The 20,805-nt window shown below is 49.5% G+C and overlaps 9 protein-coding genes across 9 annotated transcripts; 7 read left to right on the top strand and 2 right to left on the bottom strand.

The window, feature by feature from the left end:
* Nucleotides 1–698: 698 nt before the first annotated feature.
* On the top strand, nt 699–1,735 carry N7525_008409 (PP1-complex regulatory subunit GLC8; the record flags this gene model as incomplete). Its single annotated transcript, XM_002567145.1, has 3 exons — nt 699–765; nt 847–1,567; nt 1,627–1,735. The coding sequence occupies 3 exons, from the start codon at nt 699–701 to the stop codon at nt 1,733–1,735; spliced, it is 897 nt and encodes a 298-aa protein (XP_002567191.1).
* An 806-nt stretch (nt 1,736–2,541) lies between these two features.
* N7525_008408 (uncharacterized protein) lies at nt 2,542–4,218 on the top strand (the record flags this gene model as incomplete). The annotated part of the gene is made up of 5 exons (XM_002567146.2): nt 2,542–2,653; nt 2,719–2,964; nt 3,027–3,839; nt 3,893–4,066; nt 4,115–4,218. The coding sequence occupies 5 exons, from the start codon at nt 2,542–2,544 to the stop codon at nt 4,216–4,218; spliced, it is 1,449 nt and encodes a 482-aa protein (XP_002567192.2).
* An 842-nt stretch (nt 4,219–5,060) lies between these two features.
* N7525_008407 (aldo/keto reductase) lies at nt 5,061–6,165 on the bottom strand (the record flags this gene model as incomplete). The annotated part of the gene is made up of 4 exons (XM_002567147.1): nt 5,061–5,263; nt 5,324–5,651; nt 5,703–5,967; nt 6,014–6,165. 4 exons carry the CDS (start codon nt 6,163–6,165, stop codon nt 5,061–5,063), a joined length of 948 nt encoding a protein of 315 aa, XP_002567193.1.
* A 974-nt stretch (nt 6,166–7,139) lies between these two features.
* Nucleotides 7,140–8,481, top strand: sfh5 (CRAL/TRIO domain protein; the record flags this gene model as incomplete). The annotated part of the gene is made up of 2 exons (XM_002567148.1): nt 7,140–7,777; nt 7,830–8,481. 2 exons carry the CDS (start codon nt 7,140–7,142, stop codon nt 8,479–8,481), a joined length of 1,290 nt encoding a protein of 429 aa, XP_002567194.1.
* A 27-nt stretch (nt 8,482–8,508) lies between these two features.
* N7525_008405 (uncharacterized protein) lies at nt 8,509–8,974 on the top strand (the record flags this gene model as incomplete). The annotated part of the gene is made up of 3 exons (XM_061214381.1): nt 8,509–8,598; nt 8,778–8,831; nt 8,858–8,974. 3 exons carry the CDS (start codon nt 8,509–8,511, stop codon nt 8,972–8,974), a joined length of 261 nt encoding a protein of 86 aa, XP_061068812.1.
* A 75-nt stretch (nt 8,975–9,049) lies between these two features.
* On the top strand, nt 9,050–10,491 carry N7525_008404 (TATA-binding protein-associated factor TAF6; the record flags this gene model as incomplete). Its single annotated transcript, XM_002567149.1, has 3 exons — nt 9,050–9,419; nt 9,478–9,896; nt 9,952–10,491. The coding sequence occupies 3 exons, from the start codon at nt 9,050–9,052 to the stop codon at nt 10,489–10,491; spliced, it is 1,329 nt and encodes a 442-aa protein (XP_002567195.1).
* Nucleotides 10,492–12,210: 1,719 nt separating this feature from the next.
* N7525_008403 (adenosylmethionine decarboxylase SPE2) lies at nt 12,211–13,704 on the top strand (the record flags this gene model as incomplete). The annotated part of the gene is made up of 1 exon (XM_002567150.1): nt 12,211–13,704. One exon carries the CDS (start codon nt 12,211–12,213, stop codon nt 13,702–13,704), a length of 1,494 nt encoding a protein of 497 aa, XP_002567196.1.
* Nucleotides 13,705–14,530: 826 nt separating this feature from the next.
* N7525_008402 (uncharacterized protein) lies at nt 14,531–18,510 on the top strand (the record flags this gene model as incomplete). Its single annotated transcript, XM_061214380.1, has 5 exons — nt 14,531–15,039; nt 15,099–15,726; nt 16,100–16,165; nt 17,124–17,751; nt 17,843–18,510. The coding sequence occupies 5 exons, from the start codon at nt 14,531–14,533 to the stop codon at nt 18,508–18,510; spliced, it is 2,499 nt and encodes an 832-aa protein (XP_061068811.1).
* Nucleotides 18,511–18,839: 329 nt separating this feature from the next.
* Nucleotides 18,840–20,454, bottom strand: N7525_008401 (membrane insertase OXA1; the record flags this gene model as incomplete). Its single annotated transcript, XM_061214379.1, has 3 exons — nt 18,840–19,517; nt 19,572–20,309; nt 20,368–20,454. The coding sequence occupies 3 exons, from the start codon at nt 20,452–20,454 to the stop codon at nt 18,840–18,842; spliced, it is 1,503 nt and encodes a 500-aa protein (XP_061068810.1).
* Nucleotides 20,455–20,805: the final 351 nt, after the last annotated feature.

The following is a 20,805-nucleotide window of genomic DNA, read 5'->3' as shown; positions in this document are numbered from 1 at the left end:
CATCGTGATTATTATGTTGCATATATATCCATATACCCCCGTTCGGGCGATCTAGTTGGGTGTTTTTAAGGCATTCGTGGACTATCGTGGACTTTGGGACTCTTGCCTCGGGTTTCTGTCTGGGCTTGGCTCTGGAACATGACTGGCGTTCTTGAATACATTGAAAGACTGGGCGGTTTGCTGTTTTGATCTCAGTTTAATGATATATTTCCTTTACATATTTACATGTTCGTATCCCTCCACACTAGAGCTCCATGTATTGTCCCTTTAAGCGTCAGAACAAAAGCGTGACAGTGCAAATTATTTTCATATCATGTAGCATAGAAGCTTCTAGTTAGTTACTGGACCTGATAATATGACGTCCAAGGGCATCTGATAAAGGTTTAGCTAAGCTGGTCGGGTAGATGATCGGGCCGACGTCATCGAGCACCCCACCACTTGACCTTATATTCTTTCATTTCTTTTTCAACTCGTGACTGAGCTATCTGAGTCAGGTTCATTCGATTTATCCGTTTTTACCCGCTATATCAGGCGGTGCTCAGCCTCTCTTTTGGATTGCAGCTGAACTTTGGAGGCCTGTGATATAATCAAAATAAAACATCCTTTTGATTTCCCTTCCCCACCTTTGGAAATCAGTCTTCTTATTACATCGTCTACTTGCAAATCGGGCGACAGTCTTTCCTAGCTACCATCCAACCATGACTACCGCACCGCACATGCCGGCCAAGGCGCACAGCTCCGATGATGTGCATCATCGGCCAAAAGGTGAGTCCAGACTACGTCAGCACCAAACGGCGACCAAAAGCAACGATGGGATCTGACCAGCGCATTCTTGCAACTAAACAGGCATCCTCAAGAACTCCAACTCCTTCCAAGGCACTACCGCTCCGATGACATCCGTCTCCCCACCCTCCGTTCCCACCATCCCCGAACCTGAGGAGACCAAGGAACTCACACTCCAAAACACCCTGCAGAATGCAGGCCGAAGATCCTCATCCACCGCCCGCCGAGGCTCTAGCTCGCGCAGACAGTCGACAGTCAGCGCCCATGACGAGAACGAGCCTCGTCTGAAGTGGGACGAAGCAAACCTGTACCTGGCCGAGCAGGAGAAAACAGCGAAGATGAAGATCGACGAACCCAAGACTCCATACGCTCCCCACTACGACCCCAGCGAAGATGATGAGCAGATGCGGCTCGAGGAGGCACAGCAGACCCTACTTGATGCGCAGGGTATTGTCGTCGACGAGCTGGACAAGCCGACCAAGCCCGCCCAACACCGGAAGGGCGTGTCCGAGGATGAAATCCCTGACCTGGAGCTCGGTGAACCAGAGGAACACATGCAGGACGTTGCTATGAACGACCCTCGTGTCTTCCGTGACCGTAGCATGAGCATGGACTCGCACAAGAGCGAGAAACATGTTCATGTCGGTGTGGAGGATACAAATGGTGCCGATGCGCCTGGTCATGATCCGCTCTTGACTACTGAAGAGGCCCGCGCGAAGCATGCTCATTTCGAGCAGCAGCGTAAAAAGCACTATGAGATGAGGAATATCAAGGAGCTACTTGCGTATGTTGATCTTGGTCCAGCCTAATACTTTGATTTTTAAGCTAACATTATATATCTAGCCATCCCGAGGATTTGGATGAGGAAATGGAAGACAATGATGAATCGGAGCCTGGTGTCCCGCCCGCTATGCCTCCGATGCCTGAACGGTTCCGCAGCAACGGACTATAGAGATAGTTTGACTTCCTGGTTCTTTGCCTGTGCTCTGATGTCTTCGGGTCTAGTTCTTTCCCCTACGGTGGCCCTAGTTGATCTCAGGTCACCCTCGCTCTAGTATCTCCTCTTTTTTTAATTGTGTGTTCTCTTCTTCTGTGTATATTCCCCCAGTGCTATCCCTCTTTACCGGGATTTTTATTCTTCTTCGTTTCCTATTCTGGGTTTCCACTTAGCAAATGATCTCTTTGCTTCAGACCGAAGTCTATCCTCTTGTGGCCGGAATGAATACATGATCTATATTACCGGACCTTACACGTAACGTGGTAGCATGAATCTTGTCTAAATAAGCTCGTAAACTCTGGAGATCGTCCCCGGGCTTGTCCTACATGGATATAAAGGCGAAAATAAGTATGTTGTATGTTTCTTGTGTTACGAGACAATCCTATCGTTATAATACTACCAACGCCAGTATTTTAAGAATGGCCCAGGTCATGATCGGCATTCAGCTGTTATTCGCTAGAGCCACTGGACATCAATGCACGTCGAACACAGGGTTCAGATTGGTCAGAAGAGGGAAAAAGCAATCATAATATTACCTAGATCTGCAGCCAGTGTACTCCGTACGGCGTACGGCGTACGGAGTGCTCTTGTCTCATTATTTGCTTGGTTTTGGGGCAAATATAGGCCACCCCCTTCCCAAGCCCATCTACTTCTGGCAAATATATTTTGCTTGCATCTTTTGGCTCAATCCCAACCTTTTTCTTTTCTGCTTTGTTTTACTGATCCAAAACAGCCGTTTAATTGTTAAACTACGCCTTAAAATGTTTCCTTTACCGGATACCAAGAATCAGGTTTCATTACCAACATGGGGATATCGCTGGCGCTCGTCCGATACATTTATTCTCAGCAGCATGTCCATGGCATTATTCACAGGTTCGTTTATTGAATTACAATGAAGAGTGAACATTGAGTTCCTATCTTACAATTGCTTTCTCTAGATGAAATGCTCTTCGCCTTCATGGTCCCACTGCTCCCTCACATCTTCGAGAACCGCCTAGGGCTAGACACATCCCTCACCCAGCGATTGACCTCCATATTTCTAGTTGAAGGGGCATTGATATCTATCATCTCAAGCCCATTTGTTGGGAATATATCCGACCGAGCCAGCTCCAAGAAGGTCCTACTACTGGTCTTGCTGGTTCTAACGCTAATCAGCGTATTATGTCTATCAATCACAACATCCCGTAAGGTCCAATTTCTATACTATGAGTCGCACTGCCAGCCATTTGTCCTAATTCATTCCCAGTAACCTGGCTCTTAATCGGTCGCTTCTTCCAATGCATCGTCAGCAACGCATTATTTATCGTCGGCATGGCCACAATGGCCGAGAACATCGGATCAGAACACATGGGCAAGATAGCAGGTTTGAGCTCGACCCTAACAGCAGCCGGGACATGCTCGGGACCTGTCATTGCTGGGTTTCTCTTTGGAATTGGAGGATACTGGACAGCATGGGGTGGCGCGACTCTGTTTCTCGTCGTGGATATCATTATGCGTCTGCTCATGATTGAAAAGCCGCAGAAGCGCCGTACCGCCTGTCACAGTCGAAATGGATCTCTATGCGCCGAGGAAGATAGACCGTCGTTGGAAGCAGAACCACTTCTCAACGGAGATCGGGCTTCGACTACAGAGGAAATTGGCGGTTGGCGCTTCTATGTCTGTCTTTTCCGCCAACCTCGCTTTACGGCGGGGATTGTCTGCTATTTCGTTTTTGCGCTGTTTATCGCCAGTTTCGAGTCTACGATTGCCATGCATGTCCGGTCCGCTTTTGGTTGGGGCGTTTTCCCTGTTGGGCTTTTGTTCGCGTCTATTCAGGGTCCTGGGATGGTCTTGGCTCCTCTTGTTGGGTTGTTAAAAGACCGTGTCGGATCGAGGGTCCCTACTACCATTGGATTTGTCATTGTTGCGCCTTTCCTATGCGTTCTTGGAGTCGCTGGCGATGAGCGCTTTCCGTGGGCTACTTTGGGATCTAGAGGGAAGATCATTTATGGAGTCTGTACGACTATGATTGGATGTTTTACGTGCTTGCTTATGGGGGTTGGCACGATGGAAGCAACCGGTAAGCTCGAGGTGTCATTTCTGGGAACTGGAATGCTGATGTTTTCTTTATAGAAACCGTTGATGAGTTGGAGGAATCGCATCCTGGCATATTCGGTCACTACGGAGGGTATTCTCGTGCTGTTGCAGTCACAAATATGAGTTGGATGTCTGGTCTACTGGTCGGACCTATCTTGGCTGGATTTATGGTCGAAAGATTTGGGTACTTCGAGCTGCAGTGTGTACTCAGTAAGTTATTGATATTAATGGCTGGCTTCCCGATCTAACGATACCTAGTGGTGATTTCTTTGCTGGCTAGCGTTAACGCTGCCTTTAACCTCAGTTCAACCAGTCGGAAAAAGGAAGAGTGTGATAGTGACTTCGGGACGGATGAGCTCTAGTTGCTACATGTCCGAGAGAATACGAAAAATAGAGTAGTAATATTAATTTAACTTGCTTACAGAATGCGCTCAACGTGTATAGGGAACCAATTTACAGGACTAGACAGCCAGAAATATACGAACAGAAGAAACTTGCAATGGTTGGATGCTAGCACTTCCTACAGAGTACCTCGTACATTGCTGGCATCTGCACCTCGTCAATTCGTCCCGCTGTTTGGCCAATGTGCTTTCGCATATGCAGGTCGAAGGTTTTGGTCACATCTGCCTGCGTCCATTTCCGAGCAGGTGGCTTGGCTGAACCTGACTGCATTGCGCTCCGTTTTGTACCGGTGGACGGAGTACTCCGTACGTTTACCAGGATCATGATCTGCATGGGGATCTAGTTCAAGTATGATAATCTTCCAAGTCGATCTTCTTATGAGAGGTCTACGGAAATACCAAGAATGTAAGGTTATTTCAAATTCCTTGGCCCTTCATGGACACTAAATATCGCCACTAAAAGAAAGTGCCTAACTCTTCCGATCTCCGCAGGCCCGGCTGGCGCAATGGCAGCGTGAAATCTCTGGAATCTACAAGTCTAACTAAAGTATCAAGCAAGTCTAAGCAAACCCTTGGTCTTTTTAATATAGGAAACCAAAGTATCCCATGTTAGAATGAGCTGATAGTACTGCGTTGGTCCTTGTTGAGTCCTACCAGAGGTGACCCATGAAGTGATACTGTATAGGATAACGATGTGAGACTAATAAGCTTTGCAATTTCTTCTAAATATATAACCTCACCAAAGCTCCCAGCATTACACCCTATGTGAGCTGCACCTAACATTACTGCAATGAATATCTGTCTCACGTTTGCTTCCCGTCAAGGCCAGTGAAGAGTTCATAACCAAAGTCTTTGCTCGAATCATTGAACCGGAGCTTCTTGTCGATCGAATCAATCTTTTCGATATCTTCAGGTTCAAGCTCAAAGGCGATATCGAAGTTTTGTGTGATCCGCTCTGGCGACTTTGATTTCGGGATGACGGAACGGCCGTGTGCAATACCCCAGGCTACAAAAAGGTTAATGAGATCTTGGAATATCATCTCGGACAGTCGAAAGGAATACATACCGAGTGCGACTTGGTTCGAAGTTTTTCCGTACTTCTTTCCGATCTCGACCAAGGTCTTATCATTTACCAGCTGACCATGGTCCTCGCGGGAACCATAGATTTCATTCTGGTTGCCGAATGGTGAATACTGCGTCACATGAATGCCATGCATCCGGTGGAATTTAAAGAACTCCTTTTGCTGGAGCCAGGGATGCATCTCCATCTGGTGAACGGCTGGTTTGATCGTCGCATTCGTAAGAATACGCTCGATTTCCCGTTGGGAGAAGTTGGAAACCCCGATAGCTTTAGCTTTACCGGATTTGACAAGGCCTTCCATTGCCTTGTAGGTCTTTGATCAGTTAGTAGAAAATCTTGCCGTTGGTTTTCAAACAGGACTTACATCGAGGTAGTCAATGTCATCAGTTATCAGATTCCCGTCTTTGTCAGATGGGAATGGATCATCTCCACGTTTGAAGGCAACAGGCCAGTGCATCAAGAATAGATCAAGGTATTCCATACCCAGATCATCCAAGCTGGCCTGCAGTGCGGGTCCAACATCGTCAGGATGGTGCTTGTTGTTCCACAGCTTGCTGGTAACAAAAATCTCGTTCCTGGGTATGCCGCTTTGCTTTATAGCTTTACCGACAGCAACCTCAGTGCCATAGCTAGGGGAGTCAGCCTAGGTTTGTGCGTCGGATCGAGAAAGTTTACCATCTTGCCGTGTCAATATGGCGATATCCTGCTTGGAGGGCTACAAGGACTGCTGCCTCTTGGGCAGACTCGTCTTGCCAGGTTCCCAGGCCAATGGCAGGGATCTGCGCACCAGTGGAGAGTTTGAAGGTTTTCTGAGCGTTAGAGACCATTGTGGTAGTTTAGGGTAGAGAAAAATGAAGTAAAGGCCAAGATAGTGTTAATTGTTGGCTTTATACCCACATACCTAGGTACGTAGATCTTGATATATCCATAGATTGGTTCTCCAGCTACCAAGATTTGGAATTCCAAGATTCCAAGATTCCAAGATTCCATTGTACGTTGATGTTATGATGACATCCGGATGACATCAACCTCAGACCTGCATCTCTCCAGATGAATATCCCATGAATGGATAAGCTGATTTCACCCTCAAGCGCAATGCAGGCTACAATTATGTGTATTCATGCTATATAATAGCCTAATGAACAACCACGAACTATGTATATACGAAGGGCCTATGCACATATTCTTTTCATGTAAAATTTGGTACTAGAGCGAACTGCTCTTTGATGACGATGCTTTACGCCATGACATTTCCATTTCCAAGATCACTGGTAAATACACTAGACCAGTCAATCCATTTCCATTGGACGTTTGTCTGTTAGCTAGATCATTATCAACTAGGATCATATATATACTATATGGTTGTTATATGTCCTAATTTTAGCTCTATGTTCAAAATCCGATAGTTATATTTGCTAAATATATAGCTTCTTTAGTAGCTTCTTTCAAAGCTAATAATTTTTCAGATGTTAGCGATTCCCACTACAGAGTACTCCCTTCTCGAAAGTTGTGTACAAAAATTCCTTATAGCTGAGCGCTTGCTTTTGTTCATCACAAACCAAGTACAACATTGTCATTAATACAGTATGACTTAGAAAGGCCAGAACAAAAATATAGGAGAGATACGAAAAATAAAAATAGATGTGACATGTCGATCATGAAACACAATATAATATATTGCAGGGCTGACAGGTGACAGGTGGGGTTGATAAGTGGCCCGATTATTGACAAGGCAACTGCGACCCCTGTGAATTCAAAACCCCCTATTTCCTCGAACCTCAACAACACCCTCAACCTCACCATGGCGGATGCTGCTGATCAGAATGCGCCTGCGTCTAGTGCGCCCGTGATCGAGAAACGTGAGCAAACTGTGGAAGCAGTCGATAAGCCCGTTGAAACACCCGCGATTGTCGAAAACACCGAACAGACTGCAACAAAAGATGAACCTGCGAGTGCCCCGGTTAAGGAGCAAGTGCCTGCAAATGATGCTACTGCCGCCGCCACTGCCACTACAGAGTCCGAAGCGGCAAAGCCTGAAGAACCCAAGGCTGAGAAGCCAGCCTACCTGAGCAAGAACCCGGCGTTGGGCGAGTTGTTCAGCCGCCTGCCAACCATTCTCGGAAACGTTGGTCACGCTGAGATGTGGGGAGTGCCACTCAAGGACAGTGACGATATCCCCACTGTCAACGTGCTGATCAAGTTCCTGCGCGCAAACGAAGGCAATGCCAAAGCCGCCGAGACCCAGCTCAGCAAGGCACTCCAATGGCGCAAGGACGTGAACCCGCTGGCATTGGCAGAGTCCGCGAAACACAGCGCGGCTAAATTCGAGGGTTTGGGATACCTGACGACCTATGAGGAGAATGGACAGCCCTTGGTGTTTACTTGGAATATCTACGGGGCCGTGAAGGATATTAGCGCAACATTCGCGGACACCGATGAGTAAGAACCCGGCATGAAGAGTACAATCGCAATCAATGCTAACTGCATGCAGATTCGTCCAGTGGCGCGCCGCTCTCATGGAACTCGCCGTGCAGGACCTGAATATGAAGGATGCTACCGAGGTCATTGAGTACGACGGCGAGGATCCCTATCAGATGATCCAAGTCCACGATTACCTGAATGTCAAGTTCTTCCGTATGGACCCATCTGTTCGTGCCGCAACAAAGAAGGTCATCGATGTGTTCGCTACGGCATACCCAGAGCTGCTGAGGGAGAAGTTCTTCGTCAACGTTCCTGCTATCATGGGCTGGATGTTCACCGCCATGAAGCTTATACTGAGCCGGAACACCACCCGCAAGTTCCACCCGATCACGAACGGCGCCAACCTAGCTCGGGAGTTCTCTCCTTCGGTTGTCGAAAAAATTCCCAAAGCTTATGGTGGCAAGGGTCCGGAGCTGAAGGACAATGCTAGGGTCGTCCCACTGGTTGATGACAAGGAACAGGAGACCAAGGGCAAGGGCAAGTCTGCCGAGGAGCCTATTGCTGCTGAGCCTAGCAAGGAGGAGACGCAGGAGACGCCTTCGAAGGAAGAGCCCCCCAAGGCGGAGGCATCTAAGGAGGAGCCTGCCAAGGAGCCTGCCAAAGAAGTTGTTCCCAAGTCTGAGTCTCTGAAGGAAGAACCTGGCAAGGATGGAGCCCAGTAGATCAATACTTGGCTGGTGCTGTCTGTTATGATACCCGGAGGAGCAGTGAATAACACTCCCCGCTCTTGTGTACCTGGTTTCAGGTCATTGGTGTGCTTTATCAAGATGCACTGTATTGTTAGTACCTTATGGTTAGCCATATCTAATTTTATCATTTTCTGTCTGTGAATTACAATGAAGATTGATTTGATGTCTTGAAGCAAAAGTATCTCAGTGTAGGCTGTAGGCTAGCTTGTACGGGTGACTGCAGAACCATTCGCGCAGCTCTTATCGACAGGCTTTCATCTTCCAGACAGCGTTTGTTCACTTTATCCATTCTATCCATTGAGGTTTGCCGCGTTTCATTCATCGTATATACACAGCACTGACTCAATAGAAAGTGCTACTTCTGTCTAATCTGTGGATCCGCTGGCGGTGGCCTCAGGATGCGACAAGCCTTCTAAACCTCATCTGGCCCCTCGTCCCTCGCCCTTCACCTCACTTTTCGCGATAGCACCATTATTATCTAAACCCGAATTTATCTCGATCTTTCCCTCAACACATTTATTGCAGATTGCGCCCTCTCACCATGTCGGTCTGGAACCCCGATAACATCCGCGATGTCGCCGAATCCGTCGGTATCCTCAACCTCAATAACGATGTGACTGAGAATCTCGCCCGGGACGTCGAATATCGAGTTGCGCAGGTTCTTGAGGAAGCATTGAAGTGTATGCGCCACTGTAAGCGCACGGTTCTTACCACTCAAGACATCGCGCTGGCCTTGCGCAACCTGGACGTGGAGCCATTGTATGGCTACGACTCCACCCGTCCACTGAAGTTCGGCGAAGCCTCTCTAGGACCTGGCCAACCGCTGTTCTACGTTGAAGATGAGGAGGTCGATTTTGAGAAGCTGATAAATGCGCCTCTACCAAAGGTTCCCCGCGAAGTCTCCTTCACTGGTGAGTGGATACCATTCCCTACTTCGAGGTGCTGTTCAGTCACTAACGTCTACTTTAGCCCACTGGTTGGCTGTCGAAGGCGTGCAACCGTCGATCCCTCAGAACCCAACCGCTGCCGATTCTCGCAACCTCGAACTGGTCTCGAAAGGTCCGAATGCCAACTCGACACTGGCGGCAATTAGTGGCACGGGCGATGTGGCTGTCAAGCCACTGGTCAAGCATGTGCTTTCAAGAGAACTCCAGCTCTACTTCGAAAAGGTCTGCAGCGCCTTTTTGCACGAAACGAGCGAGGATTATCGCACCTCCGGGTATTCCAGCCTTCGCGAGGACCCAGGTCTGCACCAACTGGTGCCATACTTTGTCCAATTCATTGCCGAGAAGGTTACCCATAGTCTCAAGAATGTTTTCGTTCTTACGCAGGTGATGCACATGGCCGAGGCATTGGTCCAGAACCAATCACTTTATGTGGACCCTTACGTGAGCAGACCCTGTGATCTTTGGAGAACATGTTCAAACGCTAACCGCATACCAGATCGCCTCTCTTGTACCATCAATTCTTACCTGCCTCATCGGCCGACAGCTTGGTGGAACTGCGGATCTCGTGGAGTCATTCGCTCTGCGCGATATGGCCGCCTCTCTCCTCAGCCTTATTGCCAAAAAATACTCCCATTCCTCTCACATGCTCAAGCCTCGGCTCGTGCGCTCCTGTCTCAAGACCTTCCTCGACCCTTCAAAGCCATTCGGTGCTCACTATGGTGCCGTGATTGGCCTTCAATCTGTCGGCGGCTCTGAAGTAATCCGTGTCCTCGTCATTCCTAATCTGCCCGAATACACCAAGCTTCTCAGCGATGGCTTGGACGATGCTGCCCGCCGACCAGCTGCGGAGCGAGTTCTGAATGCACTTGTGGCTGTGTTGGCCTCTTTGCGTGGTAGCCAACCGTTTTTGACCAATGGTCATACTGTCACAGACGATATCCGCTCCAGGTTAGTTGACAAGGTCGGTGATCTCATTGCGGCAAGGATCGTGGAGGCCGGTGAGGTGCAGTTAGCGCATATCATTTTGGAGGCATGAATGAGGTTGGGTTTTCAGCATGATATCTCTCGGGTGCTTTTGCAAATGAGGTCGCGACGATTTGTTCATGCGACATGGCGTTATCTCGGGCGTTGGTTCGGGTTATGGATACCTAAGTAGACATATTCAGGCTCTGGATATGTTTTTTAATTGCATGACAGTGATCATCGTGTTTCATATGGTAACTCCATCCATGGATATCCGTCTTATGTAGTGGATTGATTCCCTCTGTGATACCTAACTTGGCGTTTCTTTCCATACCTGGTGCTCAGGGAATGGATGGCTTCGCTTTTTGCTTCCAATGTTGCCAGTACGCTTGAGCTAATCTTGGAGGGCTCTCTTCGAAGGTTGAATGGCCCAGTTGACTCAAAATTTTTCCGATGCTCGTCTGTGGTCAATCTCGCGTTTCTCTATAGGCTGCGGCTTGGTATCGGCATTCATATTTGCAACTGTAAATGTAGAGACGTACAGAGTATATCGTCAAATTTCCCCGCTTGGGCCTCCCCACTGCTGACTCAGGTGTTACATAACAACTTCAGGAACGAAGTTTAATTCTGCCAGGAATCACCGCTCGTGTGAGGGCCGGGGCCTCGCCCCGCTTGTGCTCATTTCCGATTTTCATTTTCCTCTCTGACAGGTCGAAATCATCGGTGACGGTCTGCATATTACTGCAGCTTTCAGCTTACCAAACTAGTATGTATCACATTACGGTCCAATACATCTCCTGCAATTGAGACTTTCAGCTAACACATTGCTGTTCCCTGATGTCAGACAGATTTTGATCCGTTTTGCCCCACCCTATCGCCGGGCCCACAGAGAAAATCACTTATTACCAACCGAACTGGCCTTCAGCAAACATTTTGCACTCCCCCTCCCACTCGAGGTCACCAAGGCCAGAAAAAAAAAGTGCTTCGCAAATCCTTTGAAGCGAGAGATTCTTTGCTCTCTCTAGCCACTGAGTAATCCTGATCTCGGGCACCCATTGGGCTTCTGGGTGAGACTGTCCTACAGACAAACCCCGCCGATGTTCACGACTGTGGCCCATCGCTACCTCGTGTTGATCTAAGCCGAACTTGTTTTCGCCTTCCATGAGCCCATCTGACCTTCTGCGATTCTTGTCCAAGCCCGCGAAGTAAGTGTGACTTTTCCCTTTGTCCTGGTAAAACCGCCGATTGCGAAAAGCAATCAAAGCCATTGGATCAAGGTATCAGGGTCAATGCCATGACCTCTGATACCACAAATGAATTTCAATGCGTCTATCCTCTCTTATAGTACTGTTTCTAACCACCATACTGCTCTAGGCCTCGATAACACGACTCCCGTCGTCACCAGCTCCCACTTTTCCAATATCCTTTTTTTTAAAAAAAGCAGAATTCTCGTCTGCTAGACCCGATACTTTGACCGGTATCGGTATCTTCCAGGACGAGGGTACCGACTGCTAGTCACCATTTCTCTTAGCATCTTCTTTTTGTCCTTCGCCTTCCGCCCTCCTTAGCAGCCCTTCGGTCTGTCTGGAGATTATATCCGCCTGGTCTGACCAGTTAAATTTTTGTTTCAGGGCCTTCTCTTCTCAGACGGGCATCGCCCCCTTGTTCGTCTGGGTAAGTAGACAGTGCTTCTACAGCCTATCTTCACCGAAGTCCATAGGGCGGTCCGACGTCACTGTTTCTGCTTCGTTTAACACATACAAGTACAACAGCTCAAGCTACATCTGTCATCATGGTTTACGTCGGTATTCCAACTAACTACACCGCCTCGCCGTCCTCGTTCGCGGGGACACCATCTCTGACAATCAACTATGAGGCCACTCAGGATCTCGACTCGACCAATGCTTTCGAAGGTCCTGAGAAGCTTCTCGAGGTATGGTTTGCGCCGTCTGCCGCAGAACTAGGCGCCGCCGGTCCCGAAGGCCTCAAGAAAGTGCCCGGGGAGATTTGGAAGGATATGCTGGACCTGGTCAACTGCCAGGTGCTTTCCGTTATCTCCTCCGATGAGATGGACGCCTACCTGCTGTCGGAGTCCAGCATGTTTGTCTGGCCGCACAAGTTGATTCTCAAGACGTGTGGAACTACCACCTTGCTTTCGGGACTCCCTCGCATCTTGGAAATTGCTGCCTTGTTCGCAGGATTCCCACGCGCCACGGCTCCCCCATCCCGGGGTATCACGGTTGCTGCGGCTCCCTACCGAGTCTTCTACAGCCGCAAGAACTTTTTGTTCCCTGATCGTCAGCGTGGCCCCCACCGCAGCTGGCGCGATGAGGTGCGTTCTATGGACAGGTTGTTCGTCAATGGCAGCGCCTACATGATCGGGAAGATGAATGGAGAACATTGGTATCTCTACCTCACCGAGCCGGGCACCATCCTCACCCCACCGGCGAGTCCCAAGGAGGAGGTTGACTTCCACGAGACCGAAACTAAGGTGCTCAACTTCCCTGATGCCAAGCTCCCCACTGATTGTGACGAGCACGATGAGACCCTCGAGGTTCTGATGACCGACCTTGACGAGGAAAATGCGAAGCAATTCTACCTAGAGAACGCCACTGCCGTGGCAGAGAAGCGTCACCGCAACTCGGAGAAGGACGATGGTACTGATCACCTCGACGTATTCAGTAACAGCTCCGACATGGATGAGGAGACGGGTAACATCCTGCCACCGGAGCTAACCACCGAGGGCCATGCCCTGGGCACTGTCGTCTCTGAGTCTTGCGGCCTGTCCGACGTGTACGCCAAGAGCAAGTTCCCGGATGCTCGCATCGATGCGTATCTCTTCACTCCATGTGGCTTCTCTGCCAACGGCGTTGTGCCGGCTCCTGGTGGCAACGCCCCGGCCCACTACTTCACTGTGCATGTCACACCGGAGCCTCAGTGTTCGTACGCATCCTTTGAGACCAACGTGCCGCACTCTCAGAATGGCAAGGCCACCGCCGACATCATCCAGCAGGTCGTTGAAATCTTCAAGCCTGGTCGTTTCAGCATCACCTTGTTCGAGACTAAGCCCGCGTTGGATGAGCTCGACGAAGCGAATGGGCAGCATGATATCGCGCACGCTCAGCGCCAAGCTCTCCGCCGTAGCAACAAGATGGAGCACGTCGAAGGCTACCGTCGTGTCGACCGCATCGTCCATGACCTGAACGGTTATGATCTTGTGTTCCGTTACTACGAACGCAATGGCTGGAAAGGGGGGGCACCGCGAATTGGAGAGAAGGGGTTCTAAGGTGATTTGGTTCTTCAGCCATCTGCCGTTGGACTGTTCTCCCTTCGCGACTGCGACCTTTCTATCCGTTTCGGTTTCTGTTAATTTGACATTCGATTTCTGCACAGTTCTCTCTGTTTTGTTCATTTTTGTGTCAATCTTGTTTCCTTACATAGTGCACAGCATCGCATCATTAAGCTGAGCGACTCATTCTTTCCTCATTTGTTACAGTGGTTCAGTCGAGAAATCTTGAAGCATGGGTATATTGAGCTTCGGTTCTTCTCAGAATTTCGTCGTTCTATCATTCCTTTGATCATACCTCATACCTGGCTTCGAAGACTCATTCGCGGGGTAAATTTAAGCATCTTGAACCACACAATCGTCATTTTCTGCATTTATTCTCTTCCGTGTAAAGAGTAAATTCTAGGATTCCCAAACGTCGCCCAATGTAATAGGGCTATGGTTGACATAGGACGGAAGGCGGTGAGATGCGTCCTTATCTCGTGTCTCGTCCAAATTGATTCCAATCAGTTACAACTAGCTACTTCCACTGAAAACCCCGCCGTAAATTTACATCGCTGTCTATGGTCCTTTGAGAGCCACCTTACTATCGCTCGGAGCCTTGAAACTAAAATTCATTCATTCCAATCCGAGTTTGATTTCCACCTTCCGCGCCCGGCGCAACGGCGCAGCGTGGATCCTCGTCCCCCGAAAGAGCTTCAGCTTGCGCTCATACTCTATCGAGTAGACTGACAAACCCCACAGCTGGCTGTTTCGGATAGAAGTTTATCGATCAATTGCACACGCAATACACCCTACCCCAGTCTATCCGCTACAGCTTCTCAAAATGTCGTCACCACCACCATACCAATCATCATCAAACCCCCTCAAACGACCCTCCATCTCCTCCTCCGCCTCACAGCCGCTCGGTAAGAAACAGCGCATGCACCCACTCCGCCAGACTTCATTTCCGACTGGTGTCGATGCTGGCGATCGCAGTTTCGCTGGTACCAGTGAAGCCGGGAGCGTGACAGGCAGTTTTACAGGGAGTCTGGGTGGAGCAAGTGCAGACGGAGTATTCTCTGGTGCTGCGCGGGGGAAGAAACGAGGACGCAAGAGTAAAGTTGAGAAAGAGCGGGAACGGGAGCGTGATGATGCTCTTAGCGCCAGAGGGGGAGATTCCACACGGTTCGGATCAGTCGATAACGAGGGTTCAGTCAGAGGTGGTCCTTCTGGTGGTGGAGGGGGCGGTGGAGGTGCTGACGATGCGGACGATTATGACGAGGAGGACGAGGCAGAGCTATTCGGGCAGCAAGAAGGAGCTACGGATACAGAGGCTGAGAAGAAGAACCTAGCGTACGTGTTCTCCTGCCATTTTGGTAATATTGGATGAAGCTAACGTGGGTCTTGGACAGGATCCTGGTCGATGCTTTCAACCCTATGCAATCGGAGCGATACGACCTTTTCAAGCGAGCAAAGCTGCGCAAAGAAACACTCCGCCGCATCGTGAATCATGCCCTCTCACAATCCGTCCCAGCCAGCGTCGTAACGACCGTCAACGGCTTCACCAAGGTCTTCGCCGGTGAGGTGATCGAAATGGCTCGAACAGTCCAGGCCCAGTGGGCCGAAGCGCACGACCTTGCTGCGCGCGATGCGTTTGAAGCCGAAGAAGCCGCTGCCGAAGCCGCGGCCCAGGCGAAGGCCTCAGGCGTGACCGCAAACTCGAAGCCCTCTACGCCAACTCCCGCTGGCACACCGGTCCCCGGTTCGGCGTCGGCCTCTTTCAGTAACGGAGTTAAGAAAGAACCACATGATTCCAACAGTACACCTACACCCTCTATCCCTACTCATCCGAACTCAACAACATCCTCTCCTCACCCAACCCCCACTCCTCTCCGTCCCAGGCGCGAGTTCCGTCCCCCACCAAACCCACACCGTGGCCAGCTTCTACCATCACATTTACGTGAAGCGGTACGGCGGACAAAGCGTAATGGCGAAGGTGGCGGAGTCGGTTACTCGGGATTGAGTCTGGAGAACCTGGGAGTTCGTGGCTCGTTCACGTGGAACTCAGGAAGTGCAGGTGGGAGAAGGCTTTTCCGATAATAGCTTAATAGTATTTCATTACATATCGGCGAGCTGTTTTTTACTTTCTTTTCATGTCTAATACACTAGGATTGGCGATTTGGTCTTTGCGGGGAAATTGTGACAGCAGACTGGGCCTGTTCGGCTTTGATATCATGATTCTGCTCCGCAACATACTATGTACTATTAACCGACTTGACATGCCTTCATTGGGCCTCCATTCACTATTATCCTTGTACTCCGTAGATGGAGCCCTAGTTTTAAATCCTAGAACACGCCTGTGTACTGCCACACATTCCACTAGGTCTGATATCAAGTTGATACATCTATCCAGGAGACCCTCGATCTTGGCAGGGGTGAAGAATGCCCTGGTCATTTAAAACGGTTCCATGTGCTCCATGTAGGAAACATGATTCGTATTATAAGGCTATGTAGGGGCGTATACCATTTCCTTTCTATGGGCTCTCTCTCCCTTATAGTATCATGTCGAATCGCTTTTTTTTTTTTTTTTTCAATCAGTCAAGTCTGCTCTCCGTAATGCAATGGACATATGCCAAGCATAGCCATTTCTTCCTAGTCACTATTTATAGGAGCTTGGTGCTTTTCAAAACTTCTATATTGCTGCCTATGGACGTAGGAGGTTTGGTTGGTACTTTCGCAATTTCGGCGTTAGGGCTATTCTCAATGTCGGACAACCTTGGAATATCCGGAGTAACGGAGTAGAAATGGACCAGATGGCAATAGTAGGATTCTTTGTCCCCAAGCAGAGAGATAGACTACTCCTAATCGTCCAAAAACAGGAATTGAGGTAGATCATTCGACCCTGCAGAAAGCCACAGCGCATGCAGCAAGGGTTGCTATCCGAGAGTGGCGTTTTTCTCCATTTATTGGTATTCTCTGGTATTTCCATCCCCATAATCCATAGTCCACCTGCCTCACAGGCAATATGCGATTGGATCTGAACTTATCAGGGCTGGCACTTGCAGGGCCGCGTCGACTCAACTCCTTTCTTTCTTGGCAGCCTCTTTCTTGATCGAAGGGGACGTCCCTTTGGGTTTCTCTACTGTTCATAGTTCTTCTTGTCATAACTTCATTTCTGGATTCGATGCTCAATTTTCCTTTCTAGTTCATAGCCTGGTTCCCATTCAAAGATTTGCATCTTTGACTATCATTTATAATGCAATACCTCCAACCGTCTCATTTATACACTCGCTTAATAGACACAATACCTACAGCCTTGCCTTGGTCCTCAGGGGATTCATCAGTGAAAGGAGATCCCAAAAAGAGTGTCAAATGGATTGATGTATGTTTCGAAACCAGACAACGTATGATACGAACCTAACACGTTGGACGTCTAGGGCCTTCGAGGAATCGCCTCATTTTTAGTAGTGCTAACCCATCTCGCCCGAGCCTGGGACTATGCTCTATTCTCACCACGCGACAACGAAAATGCCAGCCCACGAATCCTCCAATGGCCCATCCTCCGCATCCCCTGGCAAGGCCGCCTGGGCGTAACCATCTTCGCTTTCCTAACCGGCTATGTCTGCGCGCTAAAACCACTCAAGCTGTCGCGAGCAGGTGATACAACAGGAGCATTCGAAACAATAGCAAAGAGCGCCTTTCGTCGACCGCCACGTCTGATCTTCCCCGCGACAATTGCTCTATTCATTTCGTGGACTGTCGCGCAATTCGGTGGTTTTATAGTTGCCAATAGGTCCGATTGCTGGTGGTGTCGGTACGCAGCACCGGATTTGGCAGATTCCTTTTGGAAAGAACTTATTCGTCTGCCGATGAATTTCTTGTCGACTTGGACGACGGGATATATGGCGTACGATGATCACCAGTGGGCGCTTCTGCCGCTGCTCTTGTCGTCTATGTTGGTTTATCTTGTGCTTTTTGCGACTATGTTCATCAAGTTTCGGTATAGGGTTTTGGTCTACATTGGCTTGCTGTTGTATTTCCATCAGAATGCAGCGAAGGATATAGGTAAGGGTTTCTCGTGGAAGAAACAACATACGAGATTCAATAAAGTACTTGCGGGGGATAAAAGGACCCATTGCTAACGCCGATTCTATAGAAACATTCCAAATGCAAGCTATCTACGGCATGCTCCTCAGTGACTTCTCCTACCACACAGCCCTCAAAGACTTTATAGAAAAACACCCGCGAGGCCGGAAGTTCCTCACCATCCCGCTCACTATTATCGGATTGCTCATTGCTTCATACCCTGGTGAACACCCCGAATGGGCCGGTTGGTCTAACATGATGTTCAAGGCAAGTCAATATATATTCCCGCCAGAGGTGAACGTCGGGAAACGCTACACCGCAATTGGGAGCGACATGATCATCCTTGCGATCTTTTTCTCCCCTTCGACGAAAGACTTCCTCTCCAGCAGGCTCCTCCTCTGGCTCGGAAAGCAGAGTTTCGCCGTCTACCTCGTCCACGGCACCATGTTGCGTGTTGTGCTCTGCTGGATGCTATATGGTATCAGCGGTCAGCCGTGGGAGGGTCCTGAGCCATTGACTGATGACGAGCGCGACGACTGGTTGCCTATCCGGCCGCCGTGGGTCGTTGCTATTAGTATTCCCGTCTGGATCGGGCTTGTCTATCTCCTTGCTGCGTTATGGACAGCGTATGTGGATACATTCTGTGCTTCGATGACTCAGAAGCTGGAGAGAGCTGTTTTTGTTGAGGACGAGAAGACGCCATTGCCCTTGCAATCGGTTCCTATGCAGACGACATGATCTTCTTGTTTTCTCCACGGGCAGCATGTTTCTGTGGACTGGGTTGGGTTGAAATCGGCTTTGGGGTTGTCTGATTAGGGGACTTGCATTTCCTTGACGTGGCTGGTCCATGGCCATGGGTGTACATAGTATGTTCTGGCTTTTCCCTTTCAGGCTCTTCGAATCTTTATCCAATGTGAAAAGAAGATTGAGTGATGCAGGTTGCAATCCTAGAAGTGTACATAGCCAAAGGGAGATTGTGGTTGAACTAAATTCTATTTATCAAATCACAAAAAGAAAATGCAAATGCCACTGCGCCATATTTTACAGTTTGTATAAACACACGCCGATCAAGCACGGCGAGAGCCACGCGGCCCGTTGGGTTTGCGAGCGGTCTTCTGGCTATTCTTCAAAGACTTGCTTGCCTTGGCCCTTTCGTTCTCCAGGGTTTGCATGTGTTCCCGGCGGCGGGCTTCGTTACGCTCTTGCCGAATAAGTTCATCCTCGTCTTTTCGCTGCTGTTCGTATTCAGCTGCGCGCTTCTTCTTCTCCTGGGCAAGACGTTGCTCAGGCGTTCCAGTGCCCATGGTTTTTGAGATTGATTCAGAAAGACCGGAGCCGGCTTTCCCAAATTTATTGTAGAGGCGGTCAATGAAGCTGATGTTCGCGTCTTTGTGTGCGGGTGACGCGGAGACTTTGCTAGGTGCTTTCTTTTGCGCGGCTTTTTCCTTCTCAAGCCGTTCCAGCAGGTTGCGAAGGGACTTGCTTTCGGTGTTTTCGGTGATTGCCGAGTACTTCGGCTCATTCGATGGCTTTCGAGCGATCGACAAGTGCATCCACTTCCGGAAGGCCTCCGAGTTAATCAAGTAAGTTTGACCCAGACCGAAAAGACCGCTTGCCACAAAGTAGAGCTGTAGGGCACTCGGCATGAATGCCATGAAGGCAAAAGACATGACAGGGAAACCATAGATGATGTACTTTCCTGCCTCGGTTTGCATCACGGGCATTTGGCCGGATTCACCGCCTCTCTATTAACTTTAGTTAGTATTGCAGTTATAGTGAACCACATGAGACCGACTTACCCTCAGAGATAGACATAATGTGCCCGCGGCAATCATGGGCAACATGTAAGTAGGATCAGCAACAGTCAGGTCCTTGATCCATCCCGCTGTTTCCGTGGTTAGGGCCGGCACTGGCAACGAAGTCATTGCTCGCACGACTCGGAAGCATCCAAAACCAAGTGGAATTTGCAACATGGGAATCATTGACTTCCATGCCTTGATTCCGTGCTTATTGTTAATCTCCTGGAGCTGAGCCCTCAGCATCTGGGCTTCCTGCGATCTCCCTTCGGTGGAAGCAGCGACCATTTGGTGTCGGAGGGGTTCAGCCTCGGGTTTGGCAACGGTCATTCTTGCTGCGTTCTCAGATGCGCTTAGTACGGGCCTCAGCATTGCCATACGCGTCAGAAGACCGACAGCCACGATACTAGCCCACCATGGCAAACCGGTCCAAACGTGAGTGTGCTCGATAAGCCATTGCATCGTCGTCGTGAAGCCCCAGCCGAAGTCCAGCCCAAGCTGCTTAAGGTATCCAATGCCCTCTGGAATCGTAGTAATATCGTGTATGTTGACTGCATTCTTCAGTGTGCCATCGAAAGCAAATTCGGGGAGTGTCGACTCGGATGAGGTGGAATTGAATCGGACTGCGGCCGGGCCGACAACAGCTGGTGTCATGCGCCAGGGAGCACTTCCGGAGAGTCCTGACTTCAATTGGCCCCGCTGGCTAGGGAACCGCAGGCTTTGTGACCGTAAGGTGGACATCTGCAAAGCCAAGTTAATTTCGATGTTTCTGCAAATCCGAGTAAACGGGAGAACGGACAGTTCGAGAGGAGCGGGACATGGCGGTCATCCTCTGACGTGCAAGGGCAGCGGCTGCGCCGGACCCTTTCAGGCCAATTCCCATCATCGTGGTTTGGGATAATTATAGATGGGGTGATAAACCAGTACGGAAGAGTTGTTCTCCTGCCTTTCGGCGCGACTTTTTCTGCCCGGGCGGTAAATATCCCCGGACCACGGCTACGGGACAGGGACAGGCACGGAGACTCGGATATGGAAATGTGGAAATATAAGAATTCATGGACTCGGATATTCTAATATTGTAACAAAAGCTGGTTGCAAAATGTAAATCCTAATTCGCCAAACGCCCCCCTGAGCCAACAGGTCTATGTACAACCACTCAAGTCAGGTGTGCACAGTAAGCCAGGTATCGATCCCAAATCACATATGCTTCGGTTTTGTCTCCCGCGTAAATGCAGAC

Source organism: Penicillium rubens, assembly GCF_028828025.1.
Source record: "Penicillium rubens strain IBT 27055 chromosome Unknown utg000003l_segment0_segment0, whole genome shotgun sequence".
Lineage (NCBI taxonomy): Eukaryota > Fungi > Ascomycota > Eurotiomycetes > Eurotiales > Aspergillaceae > Penicillium > Penicillium rubens.
Note: the sequence above shows the minus strand (reverse complement) of the source record. Positions and strands in the feature narration are given on the sequence as shown.